The 24,719-nt window shown below is 41.8% G+C and overlaps 1 protein-coding gene across 1 annotated transcript; it reads right to left on the bottom strand.

Moving 5' to 3' along the window:
- Window positions 1–550: 550 nt before the first annotated feature.
- Window positions 551–21,937, bottom strand: ARAF (A-Raf proto-oncogene, serine/threonine kinase). The gene is made up of 17 exons (XM_007438298.3): window positions 21,882–21,937; window positions 19,913–20,073; window positions 16,458–16,689; window positions 14,419–14,525; window positions 13,182–13,284; window positions 12,517–12,671; window positions 12,324–12,410; window positions 9,698–9,845; window positions 8,829–8,856; window positions 7,671–7,825; window positions 7,172–7,374; window positions 6,868–7,044; window positions 5,519–5,565; window positions 5,118–5,236; window positions 4,828–4,959; window positions 4,071–4,205; window positions 551–2,747 (listed from the first exon to the last, which is right to left on the bottom strand). The coding sequence occupies exons 3-17, from the start codon at window positions 16,677–16,679 to the stop codon at window positions 2,655–2,657; spliced, it is 1,911 nt and encodes a 636-aa protein (XP_007438360.2). The 5' UTR covers window positions 16,680–16,689; window positions 19,913–20,073; window positions 21,882–21,937; the 3' UTR covers window positions 551–2,654.
- Window positions 21,938–24,719: the final 2,782 nt, after the last annotated feature.

Genomic DNA, 24,719 nt, shown 5'->3' with positions numbered 1-24,719 from the left:
TAAAGCTTCCCCCTCCCTGCCCCCCCCCAGGTTTCTCTTGCCTTGATTTTCATAGGCTGTCGTTTAAGCTAGCTACACTTGGTGTCTCAAAGAACTGGCAGCATAATATGTTCCCATTTGGTTTGCTGAGTGAGAGTTCTGGAAACCAAGTTTGGCCACAGTGTATGTTATGTTAATGTTATGTTAATGCTGAGCTTAAAAAGTAATTTTGTTGTTCATCTAGTTTTTTTTTTTTTTAATGAGCACGCTAGAGTTTTGTTTTGGGACAGAGAGAACAAAATAGAAAGTGTAGGAATAAATAAGAACTGCAAAATGGTGTTTTCCGTTTCCAAAGGCTCTGTCCACATTCATCAGAGCACAGTCACATCCTGACAACACTGGTCTTCTGGCTTCTCAACGCTGCTCTCCTCTCATCTCTATCTATGAGTGAGGCAGCCTTAAGTTACTGTTAGGTAGACTGGTTTTAAAGTAGTACCTCCTCCCCCCCCCCGCCCAAATTGATTCAATGCCACCACAACCTCTGGATGTGTAAAATCTGTCATGCTTTCGTTTGCAGGTGTTTATTTTGTTTTTATGCCTTCGAGTCCGTGTTGATTCCTGGCGACTGCCGGGACTAGTCCCTGCAGTTTTCTTGGCAAGATGTCAGAAGTGGTTCCCCCTCGCCTTCTTCTCCCTAGGGCTGAGAGAGAGAGAGAGAGAGACTAGCACGAAGCCAGTCTACACGGTGAACTTTAATAGTGAAATACTAAAAAGTTTAACAATTTAATTTTATAAGAAATTTGAAAATAAAATGAAATTATAAGTTATATATCTGAATGAATGAATGAATGAATGAATGAATGAATGAATGAATGAATGAATGAATGAATGAAGAATTGGAATATCCAGTTTTGGAGAGTCACTGGGTCCAAGTGTTAAGAAATGTCAAATATCTTTATGACCTAAAAATGAAATTAACTCCTCAGAAAACATTGGACCCCTCAAAGAAGGTTTAAAAGAGATAGACAATCAATTTTTTATGGTGGTGTTATAAGAAATTTCAGGGATCTTGAACTCATAGGATTTGGTCCTGCCCAGCTATAGCCTTGTTCTGGTTTCAAATTGTTACATGTGCCAGGACAATTTTGGGAAGAATGTGTTCTTTAACTATATTCCTAAAATGTGGAAGATTGAATTAAACTTATATTGCTATCTATAGTTATTATATGGATCTTTTTTCTCCCTTTCTCTGTTCATGTTCTTTTTTGTCAGATTTAATTTTTTTCATCACTGTCATATACATATATATATTTTTCTTCACTGTAATCAGTATCTTTTTTCTTTTGCTGTTGGCATTGTACTTTTTAGTATTTCACTATTAAATAAAGTTAGTGTAGCTTAAGCTGATTTTCTTCCTTTTTATTTCCTTTTAATGCTGCTAGATCCCCCAGGGCTGAGGAAAACCGTTCACCCCCACATTGTTCAGCTCTGTTTCTGTTTCCTTTTCTCTCACTACCACAGCAGCTCTTAAACTGATTTTGGAGTGTGTCTGAGCTGATATTATTTAGGAGTGTCTGGTATGGGAAGTGTCACCCTAGAGCATGAGATATTTTGCTTTCACAGGGTAACACTGTGATTGTCGCATTCACTAAATGTATTATTTCATGTAGGTGCATGTACATGAAAAACCTTGGTGTTTGGAATAGGGTGAAAAAGCCAGAAACGTTAATTAATGGGTTGATACCAAAGCCTAGAGATTCTGGTAGTATCCAGCAGCATCTCCCTTTCAAGTTAATACAATTTTTTTTTTAGATATTTTATTCTGCCTTTATTATTTTTATAAATAACTTAAGGCGGAGAACAGACCTAATACTCCTTCCTCCTCCTATTTTCCCCACAACAACAACCCTGTCAGGTGAGTTGGGCTGAGAAAGAGAGAGACTGGCCCAAAGTCACCCAGCCGGCTTTCAGGCCTAAGGCGGGAGTAGAACTCACAGTCTCCTGCTTTCTAGCTTGGTGCCTTAACCAAAGGACTAAACTCTCCGGAAGCCACCAAAATGAAGGACTGGTTGGCAAGACTTCTCTCCTGATGCAGTCTTAGATCTGTAATTTGATAGGAATGGAGGAACACATGGATGAAGTCCCTAAACCAGGCAGGGCTTTATGATATCATTGCCTGATAATTCTCCACTTTGCTTCTTAAAACAAGGAATGTCTGCGAAACCCACATTGTAGTTACTCTTGTTGTTATTGCTTTTTTTTTTTTAATTATCATGATCATCATGTTTCTTTTTTACATCTTCCTTCTAACTTTCAAAACAAATGAAGAACAATTCCTGAAACAGGTTGAGCCCCTTAAAAAATGCTCCTGGAGAAGATGGAGCCCAAATCACCTTACAGTGGGCACGTTACAACAATGCGGTTGCTGTTGGAGAATTCCTTGGAGCCACAGGACTAAGGATAGAAATCAGTCCACACAAAACTCTTCAGTCCAGGACTCCCTCTGTCCATTGGTGTGGGGAAGACAATGCAATGCCAGGTGCCCTGACTGCACCAGATTCCTGTCTTTGCAGGATGGGCTAAGCACAGCAGCTACTGGCCTCGAAGAGCATGTGGCCTTCAGCAGCCTTGCTCTCTGCATTCACATCAGTTGCAGAGCCACAGAGCGAAAGCTGTCAGTTGTGGGCCACACGATGGAGTGCAGGTTCAGAAGCACTGCGCTCTATCTTGGGCAAAGAGTGCTGAAGCGACTCAATGGAGGCCAGGATCTGAAAGAGAAGACAAGGAGTTTTCATTTGGAACCAGCATCCCACAGAATGCTAGCTGAGCAGAGCTGAGTTCCGGAGCCCTAGCCAGAAAAGGGACTCAGTAAAAATAGCACGAAAACTCTTAGAGCATGTACAGAATCTCAGCTTCCCTTTGCCTGTTTTAGAAAAGCAAAATTCCACCCTTTTGGCTTGCTATTTGGTAGGCGCAAAAAAAAAGAACTTGAAGGTTATGAAAACTCAGCAGAATTTTGTCTCTCTGTGTAGGACACAGACAAAGAGAGAAAATGTGTAAATACACACATTATTGTTCCTATTTCTTTTTTATTTATTTATTTATTTATTTATTTATTTATTTATTTAATCATATTATTGTATTGTTCTATTTTATTCATTTATTCATTCATTCATTTTATTGTATTGTTCCTATTTCTTTTCCCTCTCTCCACAGCTGCATGAAGTAGAAGTAGAAACAAACATTATATGAAGATCTGCATAATTTATATAGCTCCAAGCCTCTAGCTTTTCTATGATTTTGGAGTTTTGTTTTGTTTTCACAGAGAAGTTATAGGTTAAAAAGAACATAGAGACACAGTGCAACCGCATTAACCTGTCCTAGAATCAAAAGTCTTAGAAAGAAAATAATGAAAGTGTGGCCAGGTATAGTAGCAGTTTATATAGTTATATATGGAGATGAGAAGGTGGAGAGAAGAAAGTATATCTTTCTCTTTCATATTGCTGTAACATTTAATGAAATTCCACATCAGCAGTTTTGGGACACATGAAATAAAGCATTTCTTCATACAATTAATTATTAATATTGTAATTCAATATTAATAATTACATAATTAATTTTAGGGAACTTGATGTGACAAGAGTGTATGAAATGCTGTACAGCACCAGCCTGAAGGCTCATTCTGATCCAGCCAGTATCTCTTGGGAAGTCCACCAAAGCAGGAGATAGGAGCAATAACAGTATCTTCTGCTTGCATTTCCCAGCAATTGAAAGTCAAAGAAATCATGTATGAAGTATATAGCCATTATGATTAGTTGTTTTATCTTCAAAGATTTGTCTACTGGCCATCATGGCAAAAAATACGCCACACCTTCAAAAGAGGAACAGACAAATCCATGTGCAGACGCACTGTACCTCTGAATACCAGATGCTGGAGATACCTTCTGCCATGACATCTTGCTGGTGAGTTTCTCAGAGATGTGTGGCTGGCCATCAGAATTCTGGACCAGGTACAACATCACCCTGGTTGATGGAACTTACATTCTGATGAGACTTCTAGCACCTGGCATCCCAACCCCTTATGGACTCACCTGAGGGAAGAGGGGTCTTTCTTCACGCCTGAATTTAAGGCAATCACTCATAAGCCTGCGCATGGCTTTGGGGCAATTGCTGGGCACCTTGCTAAGGTCGGGGGACAGATACCCCCGACCGACCATGAATATGATCTAGAAGAAGAGAGATGTACTGTTACTTTAGAAACAACATAGAGAAACTATGCAAAGCAGTTTCTGACATTCTTTCCAACCCTCCAATAATAGCTCCACTCTGGCTCACGTGACCAGGAGTGAGGGGAGCTTAGAATGGAGGAGTTGGCAGCATTCCATGCCATGGCCTAAGGCAATGTTGTCCAAACTTGGCCGCTCTAAGATGAGTGGACTTTAACTCCCAGAATTCCCCAGTCAGCCATGCTGGCTGGGGAATTCTGGGAGTTGAACTCCACTCATCTTAAAGCGGCCAAGTTTGGACAACACTGGCCTAAGGCATTGGAGGCATTTTCCAGGATGTTTATCTCTGCAGTTATGGGCTGGATCAGGCCCATTTTTGAACATGAACTTTCTAGGAAAAAGGGGGACTTTCTATCTGGATAGGATAGCCTCTATCCTTCAAGAACATTTTAGACGGAGGTGGGACCACCAGTAGAAGATGGGGAGACCCAGCAAGGACCTTGGCTGCTTTGAAAGATCACTTGAGCCCTTTCTGTTGGCTACACTGAATAGCCAGTGAGGAGCATTTGGGGAAAGGATGTGCCTGGACCCATTGAGTCCCAGCATTTCCTCCCTTTCTTACCTGGTCCCGGTTGTTGATATGACTATACGGAAGGGTCCCGGAGAGCAGCTCATAGAGAACAACTCCATAGGAGTAGACGTCTGACTGGAAGCTGTAAGGATTGGGGTCCTGCATTCGAATCACTTCAGATGCCTGAGGGAGTCCAGTGGGAAGGCATTAAGATTCACTTGTGGGGTAAGCCAAACCTTTCTTTTTCTGTCTTCTAGAGAAAATGCACTTTCTGCTACCTATCTCTTCTTCTCTCCTCCAACCCTGGCCTGTTTCAAAGCTTTTCCTCCCAACATACACACCATCCAGAGGATGGAACCACTGGGTTGTTCCACTTGCTGCGAACCACTCCAACGTGTCTTCACTGTGGCAAGGCCAAAGTCACCGATCTTCACTGTCAGACCTTCATGCAGAAAAATATCTGGGAGCAGTAGGTGAAGGAACTTCACAGGTATCTTGGGCTGAGTGGCTAATCACTTGTCCAACAAGAAGCACCAAATCTTACAGCTATCCTATTCCTGACCTAAAGTCCCCAAAGTCTGACTTTTGTATCATGCACATTTGGAAATACTTGCAATTTGCAATGTAGTACAAACCTCTTTTTTCTACCCTGACATACTGCCTCTTAGTTAATTCTAATTTACTCAGACCTCCTAAAACAAAGATCCCCACCCCAGACTGGAGAGCTGCAAGAGAAGGATACTATTAGATTTGAGGTCCCGGTGGATTATGTTCTTAGCATGAAGGTAACTGGGGAAAAGAGACAAGGAATTATTTTCTTTACATAATCATTCATGGGTGTCTCCCACATCCCTGTGTGCCTGCATGCATTTATAGTGGGCATGCATGTTATTATTTTTATAAATAACTGGAGTAAGGGATTCTCTTTTTAGCTGAGTTTTTCTGTTCCCTGATTCAGGCATCTCACCGTTTACCACAGGGCCATTTCTGTTTATCAGATCCATTTCTCAGAACTCAGATCCCATGAACATACAGGTAGTCCTTGGGTTATGACTTGCAATGGGTCCTCAGAGTTCTAGCCATTACAGTGCCCTTGTGGTCATGTGATTGTAATCCAGGTGGTCGGTGCCCAGCTCGCGATTGAGAGCCATGATCATCACAGAGAGCCGTGGTCACGTGATCATGATTTCCGACATTCCCTGCTGGTTTCCCACAAGCAAAGTCAATGGGGAAGCTGGCAGGAAGTCAGAGGTCACAGTCACATGAGGTCCTTGCTTAACGATGGCAACTAGGACTGCCGGAATTGTCGTCACTAAGTGACAGTCATGACATCGCACTTTACAACACATCACTTAGTGATGGCAATTCTGATCCTAATTGCTATTGTAACCTGAGGACTACCTGTACTCCCTTCTCCTTCTGTGATACTTAATTTATTACAAACCCACTGGCATCCTATGACCTCTGCCTACAGCTGGTTGGATGTGGTGGAGTTCAACATAATCCTACAGCTCAAGTGCTGATTCTTTAGGCTGTGCCTGTAACACCAGGAATATTGTAGGCCAGCTTTCCTCAGGCTAGGTATTCTGGGAGCTGCAGCCCCAACGTAACTAGAAGATGCTTGGTTGGGAAAAACCGTTGCAGGCAGTTTGGGCTGAAACCTCAGCACCAAAGTTGGTTCTGGAGGTCAGATGATTTCAAAAAGCCAATCCTAATCACGGTCTGCAAGAGTTCTTACATTACTTAACTGGACTGCTGCACTGGTGATTTTGGTAGCACATTTAATTAGTCCTGATGTTTTACTGATTGTAAATTGGTGGATTTTTATTGGGTGGTGGTTATGTTTTTATAGTGTTATTGTTTCAAGGTTTGTGATTATTTGAATTGTTGTTTGTTGAAAGATGTGCTATAAATAAATGTATTATTATTATTATTATTATAAACTCTGATGGATTATTAGGTTTCCATAGCAATTAGCTGAATGATTGAATAGACCACAACCAGCAACATTTTTTATGGTTTGCTCTCCTCCTCCTTTGCAACTGGTGTTCAAAAACATGCTGCCTTAGGGCTTGATGTCTCTATACTCACTCCATGCCCTGTGCTGTCTGTCGGGCCACATCAATCCGTTGCACCATCTCCAGTGGTGTTTCTTGCACGTGCAAATGCTGATAAAGGCTGTTGCCTTCACACCATTGGGTGATAATGGCAAAGCTGGGTCGAGTCATGAACCCCATAAAGAGCAGTATGTTCACATGACGTGTCTTCCTGAAAGGAAGGAATGAAACAGGAGTCAGGACAGGAGCTTCCTAGGCAAAGTCTCCAAGGTTGGCCTTTAGCTCAGCAAGGTGCCTCCCTCCAAATGGCTGCCAGATCATGTATGTCTTCGGCCTACCTGAGCACTTGCATCTCATTCTTGAAGGCCTGCACCTGCTCACTGGTGGGGTTGGTGACTTTGAGGATCTTGACTGCCACGTCCCCATGCCAGCGGCCTTTGAAAACAGTGCCGAAGGATCCAGCCCCAATGCGCTTCTGCAAGGTGACCTCATTTGGGGAAATCTCCCAGTAGTAGCTTGAGTCCCGATAGCCCAAGGATTTCTATGGAAAGCAAGGTGGCGCCAAGAGGAGCCAAAGAGAAAGAGGAAATGTTTGCAGTCACAATGTCAGCTGTTGCCACAATGACACATTGTTCCCACATTGTTTTTGACTTCTCCTGTCAAAAACCCTTGGTATCAACCCTGTAGCATCCCTTGGTCCACCCAAACAGCCCTGCCATTACTCTTTCCTGGTACTATGCTTACCTGAGGGGTATAGATATTATCATTTCTTGTGGCTACCATTTTGAAGTCAAGCAGCACATGCCAAATTACCCACTTTCCCACCTCAATACTCACAGGCTTCTTCTTGTCTTCAGAAGGGACCTTGCGCTCTCTTGGAGACTCGCCTGGGGATTTCGAGTGTGGGGAACGTCGACCAGGAGAAACAGCAGGTGCACTGGAAACTGGGGGAGCTGGCGGGGTGTGAGGAAGCAAATCAGGCCCACTTATTGCTGTGATGAGAGGAAAAGAGGACTTTACTCCTACGTAGACAACCCTTACAAACACCCACTTCTTTATTGTTAAGAAACTTCCAATTATAAAAAAAAAGTTAGATAAAAATGAATTCACAGAAAGCATAGATTGGAAAACCAAATTTTATCCTTCTCATAACAGAATTTAGGATCATCTCAGGAACTGGATTGATATTAATCTCCAGACTAATGAAAGAGCGTGGTTTCTTCACACATTGCATGAATTTATGGAACTCATCATCACAAGATATGGCTTAATTCCAATTGCACATATAAGAAGACACAGACTGTCACCCAGGATCTGTCCAGTAACAACACATTTGTAATATCATGCTACAGGTTGAATTCAGACTTTCTAAAACAGATACAACCACAAAAATCAGTGAGACTAACTTAAGTCTTCTCTAAGTCCAATTAACAGATTGTCTCACCTTCCCGTAAATTTGTCTGTTACTTAAAAAAGTGGGCAAATACTAATGTAGCAACATTAGATTTTGTATTAGAATATATTTTTGCATCTTCCTATAACTGAAAGGTTGATTCTAGGCATTTGAAAAGATTTACATCAATCTCTGCAGAATGCAGAGGAGTAGAAGCTAGGCTGTTCAGATACTATTGGACTCCAAGCCTTAATGGTTCCTGCCAGCACAGCCAATGGTCAGCTGCAGCCCAACATCCAGAGAACCACATGCTTGCCATCTGTGGTGGTAAATCATCTGGATCTCCAGCAATCTCTCTCATCACAAACAACGTGATCCTGTTAATATTAAGAATCTCTGCATGTGTGATAGCAAGCTAGTGCAGCCACTATTGCATGATGCTGTTCTCCCCTAACCTTTCCATGAAAGATTATCAATGCTAAATCATTCTCAGATATCATTATCCCTGCTCCATTTGTGCCTACAGTACAGAGCAACCCACAGAGAACACCCATCCATCTCCAAGACACCCCATTCAATTACTACTTTGTTGAAAAACTCACCCTCTGTGTTGTGGTTCCTGGATATGATCTGAAAAAGGAAAAGGAAGACTCTGTGCTCAGTGGCTGTCTAAAAAGAACTAGGCTCTCTACACAGCACGGTGGCTTCCTTGCGCTTTGATATCACTTTTTCTGCAAAGCATTAGCCCTAATTCATACCGAGATAGTAAACAGATAGGACTATACTATACGATTTCAGAAGGCTCCCATGTGAATACTTCTGTGTTCAATTCCATCCCCAGAGAAAGCCAAATGGGTTAAGGATCTTTTCCACATAAAAAGTAGAATGTCATGGATTCACCAAACTAATTTAGAATCCTGATTTCCCACATCTAATTTTCTAGATACAGAAAATGTATGGTGAACCATTTCACCAGAGTAGAATCCATCTATAGGCTGAAAGATACCAGCTCAAGATGCTTTTTAAAAATCTGAATTCAAGTATCTTATTTGAAAAAAGACAAATGACAAAATCCAGTGAGGTAAACTACATCAGAATAATTAAGTTTTAGGTCTACCTTTCAGAGGTTGATGGATCAGTAAAATGGACCCCAGAATAAGAAACCTAGTTTTCAGGCCTACTCTTTTTGAGACCTATGATCTCTTAACTAGGAGATAAAGATACTTAAAAAGGTACCAAGTATCTTGGGGAGATGAACCTATAAATAAGTATGCTGCAAAACCCGCATGTTTTCATACCTAGACAAATTTTGGCCAATAGGTATTAGCTCACTAAGACCAGTCTCTGGATTTCACACTTGCTGCAAAGCCATATGGGTACTTGTATCTAGGTGACACTTAGTGGGCAAAAATAATCTGAGAAAGAAACATTTCAGAGAGGAGCTCATGCTCCAAGAATATATGGGCCTCACCTCTAGGATGCTGCTGTCCACAGGGCTGGTGGTGCTGATCATATGGACATTAGGGGTAGAAGTTGAGCGGTGCCGTTGTAGGCGCCCGTCACCATGAAGGCTGGGAAAGTTGAAGGTATCTTGACTGAGGGGTGACTGCTTGTTTGAGCTGCAAAGGAAAAGGAGGATAAGAGTCATTCACTTTCTTTTTTAAAAAATAATTTTATTGAAATTTACAGATACATAGATAAAAAAATAATACAAAGGAAAATGTAAAAAGTTAAAACAATAAAATAAAAAGTGCAGAGAAAAAGAAAAAAGGAAAAAATAATAAAAAAGATATATAAAGAAATGACAAATGCATTTCTTCATCAAGACAAATGCAAACAATTTCAGTAACATATCACCTCCTCTGATACTTCAACAAAAACAGCTCTTCTTCCCATATCTCATCTCTTATCTATAAACAAATTTTAAAGCTTCATTCAATCCCAGTCTGCAAAAGGCCATTAAGAGTTACGAGAAATAACATATATATTTTAACCTTAATCAAATAACCCAATTTTATATTCTTTTCTTTTCCTTTTAATATAGTAATTAATCACTTTCTTTTAAAATACAACAAAGGATCTCTTCTTCCCCATATATTAGCTCTTATCTATAAACAAATCTTTAAAACCTCATCATTCAGTCCTAGTCAGGAAAAGTCCATTAAGAGCTACCAGAAAAAACAATATATATATATTTTTTAACCTTGGTCAAATAAACCTCCTTTGTATTCCTTCCATTTACCTTTAAGAATCTTGAACTTTATTCCCTTTATATAGTGTCTGAAAAGTTGATCTCTTCCCATTTTCTCTTTATCTCTTCCCAGAAATTCCTTCATAAATTTAACATGTATCTTTTGTAAATCCAAGATGAGAAAGTCATCCAAGTCACTCTTCTGATTTATTATTTGTATGTCCCTTTTAATTATTAAGCTGTTAGCCAGTTTCATTTGTAAATACACTGTAACATCTTTTTCCATATGATTCTTGTAGCCTGACATTTTAAAATCCATTTTCAAATCCACATTTGAATCAGCCTCAGTCTCTATTTTGTCCAGTAAAATCTGTTCCTCTTTTATGACTTCTTTTTAATCCACTTTATAATAATAGACAATCTTAAAAATAATTTCTGAGTGCATTGTTCCCAAACATCCTTGAATTCCTCCAGATAGATTAATTTGCTTCATTCTGTATTAATGGGTCCCTTCTCTTTTAATTATAATCTTTAGTTCTTTCTGGTTTCCTCTAGTGTCCAACCTGCAAAGTCCTCTCTTATCATGTTTTCTTTCTGATCAACATTTTCCCATGGGAAGGTTCCTTACTTTCAAAATCTTCATATATTTTTTAAATAATTTTTTTAACAACCCATAGGAAGGATTCTTGTAATTAATTTCAAATCTTATTTCAAGTCCCCCTGGCCCCTTAGCCCATTTATAACTTTCCAAAATCAACGTTCTAATCATCCTTTTGCTGTTTATTCCAAAATAAGAATTTTTTAAGTCCTTAAACTTACATACAATTTATTTCATCAAGGATAGAAGGAAGCTCACCCAGTGTAATGAAACTTGCCTTTTTGAAGGTTCTTAATATCCAAAAAGTGGTTATCAAGCAATTTCCAAAAGTGATTAAGAAAGGAAGTATGCAAACCCAGTGTCCTTATGAAGGCTCTGAACCACAGCTTAGGCAAAGATGGCTATTCCCTCAGCTTCCAGAGCTCTAAAACCTGCCTGAGACTGCTGTCTTATGGTCTTTTTGCAGGGAGCCACTGTATGGAGTGCTTGTGGGCAATCCTGGTCCTCTCCTTGCTTTTGGATTCCGAGGGGCCAATCCATTTGCTGGCTCCTTGTTCCACCATGGTTGTCAGCTTCGCATCTGACATCACTTCCCCGTAAGTCCAGAATTATTCACTTTCCAAATGAAAAATACTTAAATATCAAGACTACACCGTTATTCTTAAATACATCATGTGAGTTCTCCTTAAGTTTTTTTCTTCTTTAGCAGGGTGTACATGTCCGTTCTCCATAAATGGAATCAAGGAATTGTTCCCTTTAAAATATATAAATACCACCATTTTCATGAACTTCTCAAGCATGTGTTGTGACAGTTGCAATTTGCCCAGATGATGGTCTATATTTTTTCTTCTTAGTTTACAAATATGATGAGTTGGTGAAGATTTATTTTATTTCCAAGTTCACATATCATGCTAAACTAATAAGCAGAGTTTGAAATAAATAATAGCTGGGTTCACATCACATGCTAAGCCAACACCAAATAAACCACATGATATCTTAGCATCTTAGTGTGAACCCTTAGCACAACAGAAGAACTTGGTGATGTATTAACATGCATCCTCCCCTTGCAATTATCTACAATTCCCTGGAAGTACTGGCATTTTCATCTGGGTAGTTTCCAGATGTGTTGAGATAATGACTCTAAGAATTTCTAATGACCTTGCTGCTGTCCTAACACATATTGAGATTACTAGGTTGTGACAGTGGAGTGGAAATTAGGTATTGTTCTCTCTGGTGTCATACTGCCCCCTGGTGGAGGGTTCCAGATCACCTGCCCCAACACAGTTGTCTAACGAACAAGTGTCTTACCTGACTGCTTGAGGGGTCGTGGGTTTGTAGCTATGCTGGACAGGGGTAGTGGGGACATTGTCTTGCAACAATTCATGGCTGTAAACACTACAAGGGAGATAAATTGTTCTCAATACCAAACAAACAGACCAGTTTTTATGAGCTGATCTTCACTGCAGGTGAAAGGGATGGCCCCAAAGGGAGGGATACTCACGGTTTGTGGGTTGTAGCCAGGTCCACACATACTGTAGGCACTTTGCTACTGCAGTGCTCGTGGAACTTGTAGCCACATGTTTGACAACGGAAGCCATGGAACATGAACTTAAGGCAGAAATCACAAAAGGCCAAATTGAAGTAGGTCTTGCGGACCTGTCCAAAGAAATGGATCAGAAATGTGAGAGAAGAGGTGGAGGAGGAAGGGCTGGTATCTGCCTGAGGGTGTTCAGTAGGCTGAGAGAGTATGTGGTGAGATTTGGAAAAATTACCCAAAGTCATACCAATTCAGAAACAAATAAGTTCAGACTATCAAAAGCCTTTAATGCTCTTGGCTGTAATGGTACAATCCAGTAAGGAGCAGGTGATTTTGCTGAACAGTGTAACCTCAAAGGATCCTTGACTTGCTATAGTTGGACTTGGGGACAGAGGAATTTAAAGTATTTTTACAGAGATGGGAAACCTCCAGGAGAGCTGCTGGTCTCCCATACCCATCACTCCCCGCCAGCGATAGGATACACAATCATTAATGGGGGGCGGGGCTTTGGTCCAAGAATATATCTGCAAGGTTATAGATCTCCCACCCACTTTATACAGTATCCTGGAAAAGGGCTATGGTCACTCAAGCAAAGTTAATATGATTTTGCAGGGTTTTGCAGGACTCACAAAATTGTGCATAGTAAGAGGTACATCCTCCAGAACTTCTACAGAAAGCTCAGCCCCCTCCAGATTGACCAAGTCTGTCTCCCAATCTGTGATGGTTTTTCGCCTGCTCAGGGGGAAAAAAAATGTTAAGAGCATCATCATCCAGTGTTGTGATCCCAAGCTTACCGATCTCATATTCCTCCCCATTCAGCTTTGAAATTGGAGTTCATACTTGCTTCTCGGAGGCAAAATAACCCACTTGAGAGAGAAAGACGTATACCCCCAACATTTAAAGTGTATCCACATGTAGGTGAGTTCCATGTAGGTCACTAGTACTCAGGGTGCAGATTTTGGGAACCAAAACGTGAAATCCTCTCCTTTGCCCCAAATATTACCTTACTATAGCAAAACTGTTAACGGGTAAACCATCCTCAGCAGGCAGTGAGGGAAACAGGCATCTTTTTTCAAATATACTTCTGTTCTACATTCTCAAGAACTTCTTCCCCCCAAATACTCTCCAACCTATCTGCTTTTTCCTGTATTGCGTTTGGGGCAATGATGGAAGAAGCTCTGACTTCACTGTGGAATGCTGACAAACGTTACAACAGCTCAGGAGACAAAAGCTGCACAAAAGCTGCACACAACTTCTGTGAGAGAAGGGGGAATTGTCAAATTAGGTGGAATTAGAATCTCACATATGCCTGGAGGGCAAGTGTGCCTTTGAAGGGGACGTTTTCCTAAAAGAGAGAAAGTGGGCTGTGAGGGAAGACTGTGTGGAATAGGAACAGGAACAGGGCAAATAGGCTAATTGGGAAGAAGCTTGCAAAGCAAGCCCTTCTTCACTCTAAAATTGGGATCAAATTCAAACTCCAGGTTTAGCAGTCTGGGTCTCAAAACTCTGCTTACTTCATACTTCAGTGACTGGACAGTTCTCTTCCTTTCTCTTCACAACTAAAAACCAGAGCCCCACACTGTAGTGAAAGCTGGAGATGGAGTTGCTACTAGTAGGCAGACATCTGGTCTTGTGAGTAATTCCTTGTAAGAACATGTAAAACCCCTTTGGACTTTGTTTCTGGATATTTATTTATGCTACTTATGGGGAATGCTTGCAAAAACAACAGAGAGGAGACAAACTGAAGATGATCTGCCCATTTTAAAGAGTAGCAGGAGACAGCTTTTGGTCCCACACACAACTAGCTCAGTTGATGTTTCAAGGCTCCCCCAATTCTTTCTCATATCAACCTCCTCATTTACTTACCCATTACCCCTTTTCCTGTAGACAACACAGCAGTCCTGGTTAAGTCCACGCACTTTCAGGGCCTTGTCTAGGGAGTCATACACAGTCATACCTGGCCGGACAGTGACCTAGAAGGAAGCAGCAGAACAGTCATGTGGTCAAGGTAGTGAACAGGATCATATTGTCAAATTGGTCTTTCAATTCTGATTTTCCACTGAGCTCCTATCTGGTTTAAGCTCTACTTCCTCTTCCCTGTTCCCTGTAATATAGATCTCAGAGTAGAAACCACAAACCTAAATAATGCTGCTAAAATGAAATCCGTTGTGGTTTACTAAAGCAAGAGAGAATCCTGACATGTAAGGACTAATGCATTTATTATGGCAACAGTTGCAGAGCGTTCTAGAGGAAGTGGATTATCTTTATGTTAGGATTCAGACCTGGATATGATGGAAACTACTGTACATTGATCGCTGTGGTACACCACCTCTGTCAGGACTTGTATAGTGCAACAGTGGCCCTCCTGATCTTATTAGACCTCTTGGCAGCATTCATTGCCACTAATCATGGTAACTTCCTGACAAGGTTTGGGAGTGGGGGACACCGTTTTATAGTGGTCCCGCACCTTCCTGAGTAGCCAGTTCCACACAGTAATTAAGGGGGAGGAGTCGTCCCTTGGCCCATAAATCTCCTCACCTAGCCCCCCTGCCCCACCCTCAGAGTTAATATTCAAGGCTGGCTGAATATTTGATGTGTAGCTACTTCCTACCTCCATAATTGGTTCTACTATTTTGCAGCACTTGCTTGCTGAGATAGGATAACATTCAACACTTTTGGTAGCAGGCACAATTGAACTGAATATGTACAGTAATACTACTTGAAATCCATCAGCACATCTGAAGGAATATGCTCAGCTGCTCAACAAATACCAGAAAAGCTGCACTTTTTTTCTGTTTGGTTCCTATGTTTTGCTGTTCTGCCATGCCCCCAGAGTCTCAACCCGTAGGTTGCAGGTAAAAAGCAGGTGAGCAAAAGTGGTCTGAATTTACTCTTCAGTGGGGATGCCTTGTGATCCCAGGAGGTCATGAACAATGGGGTGAGTTGTTTTATCAATGATGGTTTGTGACACTGTCATACTAAGGACCTAAAATAATTATTTTAAAGCAAATAGCTAACAAATGCATAGAACTCATGCTTGATCAAATTTTAAAGTGAAACTTCAAAGCCAAAATCCACAGCTTGAAATTTTGGCAGAATTTTATTTTCTTCATGTACTAGTTTTGGTTCAGGTTTAGTCATGATAATTTTCATCAATGCCAGAGTGGGAACTCTTCTGGCTCCCTGCTTTCATTGAATAGTTGTGCTCAACTTCAATTCCCTTTCAGTACAAATAAAAATGTAGGTCTCATCCTGTTCAGCCTTTGATTGAGCATTTATCAGAATTACTTATAACTTATTTTTCTAAATTTTAAACTCTACCAATCAAGACAAATCACAAAACAAATTGCTGTTGGTTTTAAAACACTGCCATATAATTATGGTACAACAAAAGCTGATTATTTTTAAAAAAACATTTATTACAATGGAAACCAGCAAGATTTACTTTCAACTCCAACCTGCAAACAATGGAAACTACATATGTTTATTACCACATATGTCCTCCTTTGTCTCTTTCACTCTTCCTTTTTGAGATTTTCCTTCTTTCCCTGTCTGTTTGCTATTCTCTCATTCTCTACCTCCAATTTTTTTTCTCTCCTTAAAAAAGGTAAACAAACACGAAAAGAGTGGTGATTCTGCTTGGCTAAAGCACAGCCCACTTTTGATCAGGCCTTAGCGGGAGTCATAGCTCATCATCTTCATGCAGAGATAGAGAACCTGGGATTCTAGTTGTTGTTGGAGTCCCATCATTCCTAGCCAGCCAGGCCAGAGATCATGGAAGTTGTAGCCCAAAAACATCTGGAAAGTGAGGGTCTGCATCCCTGTCTTACGGGATGCCAAACATTTTAATCAACAGGAAGCACCCGATCCTTTGCTCTGCAGAGCTGTCTGAATGGCTAACTCACCACTGTTCGCTGTTGATTGGGAAGATCCACCTTAATAGTGCTCCGATTCTCAGCCATGGCTCTCCCTCCTAATCTTCTCCTGCAAGAAGCGATCACTGTGGTCAGGCTACCTGAGAAAGGCAGGATGTCCTCACTGTTACCCCCATTTGAAGGGTCTCGATCTGGAGAAGGTGAAGAGAAGCCATTGGAGAGAGAGCCGGAGGAGTGTAGGTTGCGCCTCATGCAGGTGATTCTGAGAAAGAAAGACAGACAACAGACCCAAATGGATATAGCAGAGGCATTTTCACCTGTGTGCATGGTGTACAAGACTACATAATATGTCCAATCACTGGAAGACAGCAATTTGTTTGCACCCTCTTGACTGAAAGAGGCAAATCAAATGAGGAGAGACTTGTTTAACCTGCATTCCCAGCTTCAGAGAACTTTCTTTCTTTCTTTCTTTCTTTCTTTCTTTCTTTCTTTCTTTCTTTCTTTCTTTCTTTCTTTCTTTCTTTTTCTTTTTCCTTCCTTCCTTCCTTCCTTCCTTCCTTCCTTCCTTCCTTCCTTCCTTCCGTCTGTCTATCTCTCTATCTCTCTCTCTCTCTCTCTCTCTCTATCTATCTATCTATCTATCTATCTATCTATCTGGGATAACTGAACTCCATGAGCAAACTGTCCAACAGGAAATTTGGCTGGAGTATTATTTCATACCCCTCCCATTCTCGTGGGGAGATCCTGTGAGGAGAGGATGCAGTACGTATCTTGTGCTCTAACTCAGCCTCTTCACAAGTGAGGCCCATGCCTTGTTATTTCCGGCTGACCAAGAGACGGATCAGGAAGCATTTCAAACTTTCTCTGAATGCTGGGCTATTTGTCAGTCCCATGCCAGGTTCAATGGGAATTACCATTGTGCAGTCAGATGTTGCTGAATTATAATTCCCAACAGGCTAAGATACAATGCTTGGTCTTTCCAGACAAAGCTAGAAAACAACTTTCTTTGAAAACCCAAAGAGCCTTATAAATCATTGGAGATACTGATGATGATGAATCAGTAGCGTGAGTCAATGTAATGCAGCATTTGATGTCCTTATGCTTCCTAATTGTGTTAGGTGAATATTCATCACATCATGGATACACCATAGTGAGTTTTAAATAACTATTATGAGGTTATGGTTTTAAAAAAGGGGGGGGGAATTGCTGCCCCATTATGATGAACATAGATTTATCACTCAGTGCTATCAGCTGAAGGATCTGTTCTGTTCTGCTCTTCACAGACCCTTATGGTTTCCCGCATTAAGATTTTAGTGCAAGGGTCTCCAATTGTTTTGGACCTGCAAGGACATCTGGAATGGTTATTTATTTATTTATTTTTAGAATTGTTAAATACAATAAAAGTATAAAGAATTAAAGGAAGAATAAGAAAGAAAAAGAAAAAAGAAAATATAGAATTATGACTTTCGCCCTTCTTTCTATCAAGTAGTTACCATCTTACCCCTCCCTCTTTTTGGGGGGGGGGTAATTCCCTTCCCTTCCCCTTCCTTTTTAACCCCTTTTAGTCCCCAAATCCATAAATGTCCGTGGGGACGTTTGGAATGTTGGAATGAAGGTATGTTAAGGCCACTCTTATAAATCAGGTAAGGCAGAGACACTGATGATAGCCAAGGAGTGCATCAGCAGGAACACTTGCCCCCAGACATGACATGAGGGACCAAGAGGCTGTAGAATCTTCTTGAAGTCCTGACCAACAGTGCAATACAGACAGAACTTCTGCAGCTGTGGTAGAACCAGGGATAGTCTCGATCAGCCAGTTTCTCTGTGCTACCTAGGAAGTTGTTGTCCATCCCCAAGGAAGAAGGGGAAGAAGCTTCACAGAAAACTAGGAATAATCTATAAGCACTGAAAAACTACATATGGAGATGACAGAGGCCAGAGAAGCCAAATCCTCTTACGTAAAGAGGTTGCACATTAACTGACAAACCCATCTAAGCCATCACTTCACTCACAAAGTAATTATCAACTTTTGCAAAACAGCTGATCCCTTAATTCATAAGTCCCTTTCCTTCACCCTAGTACCCTCCAGACCTTGGACGACATCTCCTATCATCTCTAATCATGCCAGCTAAGGCTGATAGGAACTGAAGTTGGATATCAGGTTGGGGGAGGATGCCATACAGCACATTAGAAAACCTATTTATCAAGGTCCATTTGTCACTTGCTTGATTAAATGGGAGAATAACGGCTCCGAGGGCACCACCAGCACATTAAAGATCATGTGATAGACAGTATTTAATTAAGTGCTATTTTCTTCCTCAGGGAGAAAATGATGTGGGTAGTCACATAGATGCACAGAACCCAGGGCCGGAATACTACAAATGAAGACAATAAGGAAACAGCAACACAGTCAGACTGTAAGCAGCTTTGGTAAAATAAATATATACACTTGCCCACCCACACTGGCTCATATTCTGAGCAGCATTTGGTCTTCAGCAGTGAGAACTTTAAATTTCAACTGCTGTAGACACTCTCTCTCTATATATATATTTCTGTATCTGTGTGTGAAGCAAGTGGATGATATGCGCGCATATATTTCTCTGCTTATGTACACTTTTATCATATTTATAGCTCGCTTGCTCCAAACTAGTCCACAGGGAGCAGCATACACAAATAAATTAGGGTTAATTCTATCTTAGGTCATAAAATTAGACCCTCAAGGGTAAATCCAATGTCCCTTCTGTTCTTTGTCCAAGGGTTTTCTGCTCAGCTCTTATGTAACAACTGTAGGGACTTGCTCCGGTTTAAAGCCTAACCCTCAGTAGCTACTTTCCTTAGATGAAAATATTTTGCTGTCAAATTGTTCTCTAATGATGTGGGAAGTATATGCACAAGGAGTTTTCTATTGAAGGAAACAAATGAGCAGTTTTGTCACTCAAGTCCATGTTAATCATAGGTATCGTAAGCAATAAACTACTACCCCGAAGTAGAAATGCAAGACAGGCGTGTGAGTGGAAATGGTAATTACAAGACTCACCCAAATTGAGAAGGAACTGGCTACAGGATAAATGTCCCTTTAGTAGCTCTTCTTCAATCTGTTTGTAATCAATAATCACAATCCTTTTTCTATTAAAACCAATTAAGGCAGTTTACAATCAGGATTAGGATACAAAATCCATCATCAGTACACAATAAAACAAAGATTCTCAGTGTATCAGTCAAAAAGGAAACAATTCCCCAACCTGATGTCTTGTAGTTACTGAAGGCTTCCAGATCTCACATCCCCAGCGAGTATCACCAATGCTAAGGGATGCTGGAAACCCATCTGGAGAGTGACAAATTTGCCACACCAATCTAAAAGCAAGGGGGCCCAGCAGACATCCTGTGCATCGTCTTGAGTGCCAGAGGAGAAACAGCCCTGCAGATTTCAGATATACCCCAGTACTTCATTTCTGACAGCAGAGAGGAGCAAAGTTGCACTGCACCTGTCAATCAAGCCAAGTCTCGGCTTAGACACAGCTGCGTCTGGAGTGGAGGCAGATCTTTGTACAGCGATTCTTTTTCCTTATTAACACTAAAAGGAAATGAGGACTGGAGTGAAGACAAGTTCGTTCACAAAGATATCTTCAGTGTTGAAATGCAGGCGCTGCAAACAGAATAGCAGCCTAAGTTAAACAAGCTCACTTGGATTAAGCCCTGGTTTTGATTTTATCATCCCAATCTTTCTCAGGAGATGTGCTAGCTAATAGAAGAGAATACACTGACCCACACAGATGCCTTTTTCTTCCCCACTGAACATCAAGTGAACATCCGCTCTTTTGAGGGCAATCAAGGCGGCTCATGCAGACAAATCCTTTGATGTCATTCACGCTAAACACAGTCCAGTTAAAAGAAACCATTTTAATTTGGTTTGCATGGATGCCATTTGTGTTTTTTATTATGGCTTTTCACCTTGCAGGATCTTGGACATATTAGATTTTATTTCTCAGACTAGGGGTTTCTTTCTCACCTTCATTAATCTAAGAAATAAACTCCTTAAAGCTTCTAGTCGCTCAGCAAAGTAAGTGGCTGGCTCAGGGGGACCGATTTCACATGCTGCTAAGATGCCACATTGGAAGCCCAATTCAAATGAACTATTCATGCACATGAAATGTCCTCAAGCACATGCCCTCACTGCAAGGAAACTTACTTATGAGAACTATTATGTTTTGGAACACCATTAAAAGCCGGTTATTCCAAAGCATCTGGGGAAAAGATTTGTGATGAGGGTATGTGGTTGGAAGTTGTTGGCTGTGTCTTGGGTGCTACTGTTTTGTTTTGCTGTTTGTTTATTTTTATTTATTCATCATTTTTATACAGCTGCCCATCTCACAAACAAGTGACTACTGACTGTTATTTTTATTCAAATGTTTGTATTATCGTTTAAGGCACTTAGAGCTTTGTTTGGATTAGAGTGCCATATAAACGATAGTAACCCCCCCCCATAAATAACCTTTCCCCTGGATCAGGGCCAACACTGACAGGAGTGCCATTAGGACTGCTACTCATCCAAGTGTCTAGGGCCACACCCAACTGTGGCCCTACCTAAACACTCTTTACCTCTTGGCAGGTACAAGGGACCAGGTGTACCTGCTCACTTTCACCACTAAGGGAAATTCTTCAGACAAACACTTCCTTGACAGGCAGGAGCAGGAGCAGGAGCAGGAGCAGGAAGATACTTCTGGGGCAGCTGTTTTTATCTAGTCATCTCCATCCCAGGCTCTCTTGGTTCCAGCTGAGGAACCAAGTTAGTTAGGGAAGGGAATCCATGGCAAGGTGGGTGGGGAGACTTGCGGAAGAGAAAAATCCACCGACCTAGAAAGGAAACCACAGCCGTAGGCCAAATCCAGGCCAGTTCGGCAACATTCCCGAGGCACAGAGTCTGGTTTAGAGAGTCTGGTTTGGACTCTTGCGCTAACCGCTGGGCCAGGATTCGCCACACCTTTGCCAGCGCGACGCTGGATCGCCTGAACCAATCCCCAAAATGCAACAGAACCCAGGAACTGTCACGCCCCGTTCACCTGCTCAAGCCCGAGAAGCTCCTCTGGGCTAACGGGAAAAGGGCCTCGAGGGCATTTACGGATCCCCGCCCCACAAAAGCGATCCTAAAGCGAGGAATGGGCGGGGGTCAGTCAGGACGGCTGGGAAGAGGATGGACGGAGTGAACTGAAGCACCTCCTGTTCACATTAGGGCTCCCACTACGTGGGAAGATACCATAACGGGGGGAGGGGGGAACCGCAGTCCTTACTCTTACCTCAGTCCAGAATGACACGGGGGCAACCACTGCACATGACTGAAGGCGCACGCTCCAGCCGCCCACCCGCCCACTGGTCTACCACCGAGGGGCGGAGCTGAACGAGACCAGCGGAATGAAAGAAAATATAAAAGAAGGAGCAAAAAAACCCCCTTCCTACCTGTCAGAGAGAAAAATCCACCATCTTGTATGAACGTTCAGAAGGGGCGTGGCCAGTGCACTAACGTCACAATGAAGGGAAGGAATCTCCCGGCACAAGGAAAGAGTTTTAACTCTTTCCATGCCATACACGGGAGAACTGAAGGTGGCGAGGAGGTGCCACGCTGGAGATAGAAGATCGAAGGACTGGGCATTTAGGAGAAAACCAGAACTGGTTGCACAGCCACCGGTTTCTTGGAAGCTAGGACACAGCAACAATAACTATAACAAATACCGTGTTTCTAAATTAGAGGTTCTATGCACAGTCACATCAGATTTTCAAAAATTGGAGCCTATCCAGTATTACAATAGCACTTGATTTCTTATATACTGTATTTGTTTCAAAAGTTGCTCGAAGCAGGTTGGAGTTTTATAACTAAGGCTAGCAGATCTGGGCTACAAAAATCCGGACGATTACTAGATGTTTTCCTTATCTCTCTGCTTCCCGTGAAGTTGCAGGTAGTTGCAGTTATGGTAAAAAAACAGTTGCCTGTCTGGATCCCGACAGAATCTGGTGTGAGTGAATAAAATCACCTGATTTGTTTGCTCAAATCTCTGCAACGTGGTAAATCAGATGTCAAAGAGGCGAATTCTAGCCTAGCCGTCTTTCTTCCTAACATGTCAATAGGTTGGAAACGTTCCACTTTGGAATCCCGCATTTTGTAGCCTGAACAGATCCAGGGCAGATACAGAGTGGGGCTATTTCGGTACCTAAGAAGTGGGTTCTGGTAGTTTAGGATGAGACAATTACTTGCCCCGATGACAAGGGCAGTCACACAACAAACTTAAGTCAAGTCCAGGACTAGCACAGTCATTCACACAGCAAACTGAACTTGGTTAGCATTAATCCCAGTTTCATGTGGCTGGGTGGGTTATTCAAGACAGTCCCAGTGACATCATGAATATACATGCCTGGAGATTTCTTGTCACCAGTGCAGATGTTTGCCATTGATTTGTTTTCCTTCCTTCCTTCCTTCCTTCCTTCCTTCCTTCCTTCCTTCCTTCCTTCCTTCCTTCCTTCCTTCCTTCCTTCCTTCCTTCCTTCCTTCCTTCCTTCCTTCCTTCCTTCCTTCCTTCCTTCCTTCCTTCCTTCCTTCCTTCCTTCCTTCCTTCCCTCCCTCCCTCCCTCCCTCCCTCCCTCCCTCCTTCCTTCCTTCCTTCCTTCCTTCCTTCCTTCCTTCCTTCCTTCCTTCCTTCCTTCCTTCCTTCCTTCCTTCCTATAAAGTTTATATCCTATAGTCCTGAGATTACTGTGGTGGTCCCGCATCTAAGTACTACACATGAAAAGGCCAAGGCTGGCCAGGTGCTGCCACCTAGATGAGTATACAGACCCAGAAAATTCACTGGTTAAGCATGTTGTGTGAATGCAGCCAGTGAAGTTAAAGATGAGGCTTCAGATACCTGTGCAAAACCAGGAACAGATTCCTTTATAGAATGTCCAGATGCACGTATTGTGCTAAGCCATGGTTGGCATAAAAGATTGCAATTAGTTGGAGTCATAAAAGACACTAAATGAATGCCCAAAGTCATATTATTTTGCCTTGCTAAAATCAAAACTGCCCATCTGGTCTGATCGTTTAGAGAGGTCCTGTTGCAAATCCCCCCTCTTTGTGAGGTTCAGGGGTCATGGGCCAGGCCTTCACAGTGGTGGTCCCCATTTTATGCAGTGGCAGCCCTCTCCCCCTGGACCTACTGATGGCTCTAGCTCTAAATTATTTGGAAAACAGGCCAAAGCAGCACTGTTCCGGCATGTATTTGTCTCTTAGGACCCTGCTGGTACAGGAGGGATTTTATTGTTGATTGTTATTTATATATGTTTTAATGCTTTTTATAAAACTTTGTTGTACTCTACCCAGAGTCTGTTAGGATTGAGACGGGCTATAAATGGTGTGAAATAAAGGGTTCCCTGTATACATATATATGTCACTATACTTACTTGGCTGCAGAATGAACAACTCCAGATCACTTGTTGACCACTTATTATAGGCCAAGAAACAAATGTAAAAAACATGCTATTAACCACTTCATGATAGAATTAGTAGGCCCCACACACTTATACCCCCCCTCCCCCGCAAATAATTATAAAGCAAATTGCAAAGGCAAATAATTCTGCAACTTGGCCAAGCCAGCCCCTTCATTACTGGGTGCTCTTTTTGTTCAGAAAGTCTCCTTATGTCAAAGGGACTCATAGAAATGATTTTAGCCATGAAACAGAGAGGAAAATATAGGCCACCTGTTCACAGCCCTGATATTCCACAAATATATTAAAAACAATCAACAAATCTAAAGGCAGACACATCCGTTCCCATTAAAAAAAATCTTCCAAAAATGCCAAGAGAGAGCAAAAGTCCCCTCCAACCGTCCAGATAAAAGGAGGGACAGAGCAGGTGGAATAGCTCAGGGGATGATAACACAATTTCCTCCCAAACTCTTGACTTCTCATAAAGGTTCCCAGGGAGACAAATGGGGGAGGGTGATTAAAAAAACTCACTCTTGGGGTTCATAGCAGTCTCTTGTCAGATCCAACTACAGCAAGCAATCTTTTGGAGTTGATAGGCATGTTAGTAGACTTTGGAGCCGACCAGCCATGGATGTTGTCACGAATTGAGGAGTGGGGAGAAGGAGACTATTCACAAATTATTTGGCCACCAGAAGACAAACTTTCCAGATATTGCTTGACTCCAAGTCTGGAGGACTATATTGCATGTTTCCAGCCCTGATTCATAATATAAGTAAGATCCATGCTTCTCAGACTTCTAAAGGCTTAGATGACCCTTTTTTTCTTGGAACTTAGAATCCT

This window comes from Python bivittatus, unplaced genomic scaffold, assembly GCF_059951505.1.
Source record: "Python bivittatus isolate LINGU-HERP-01145 unplaced genomic scaffold, Pbiv_v1 ctg000220_np1212, whole genome shotgun sequence".
In the NCBI taxonomy this organism is placed as follows: Eukaryota; Metazoa; Chordata; class Lepidosauria; order Squamata; family Pythonidae; genus Python; species Python bivittatus.
This window is presented reverse-complemented; position numbering and strand designations above follow the sequence as displayed.

Bases quoted from the DNA above. Each gene is read 5' to 3' on its own strand.
- ARAF (XM_007438298.3), bottom strand. From the start codon at position 16,679: ATGAGGCGCAACCTACACTCCTCCGGCTCTCTCTCCAATGGCTTCTCT. The intron at 13,285-14,418 runs GTAAGTAAATGA...CCCCCTGAGCAG, and splicing joins TACAGGAAAAGGGGTAATGG to GCGAAAAACCATCACAGATT. The intron at 4,960-5,117 runs GTGTGTATGTTG...GGACTCCCTCAG, and splicing joins GTGGTTCCATCCTCTGGATG to GCATCTGAAGTGATTCGAAT.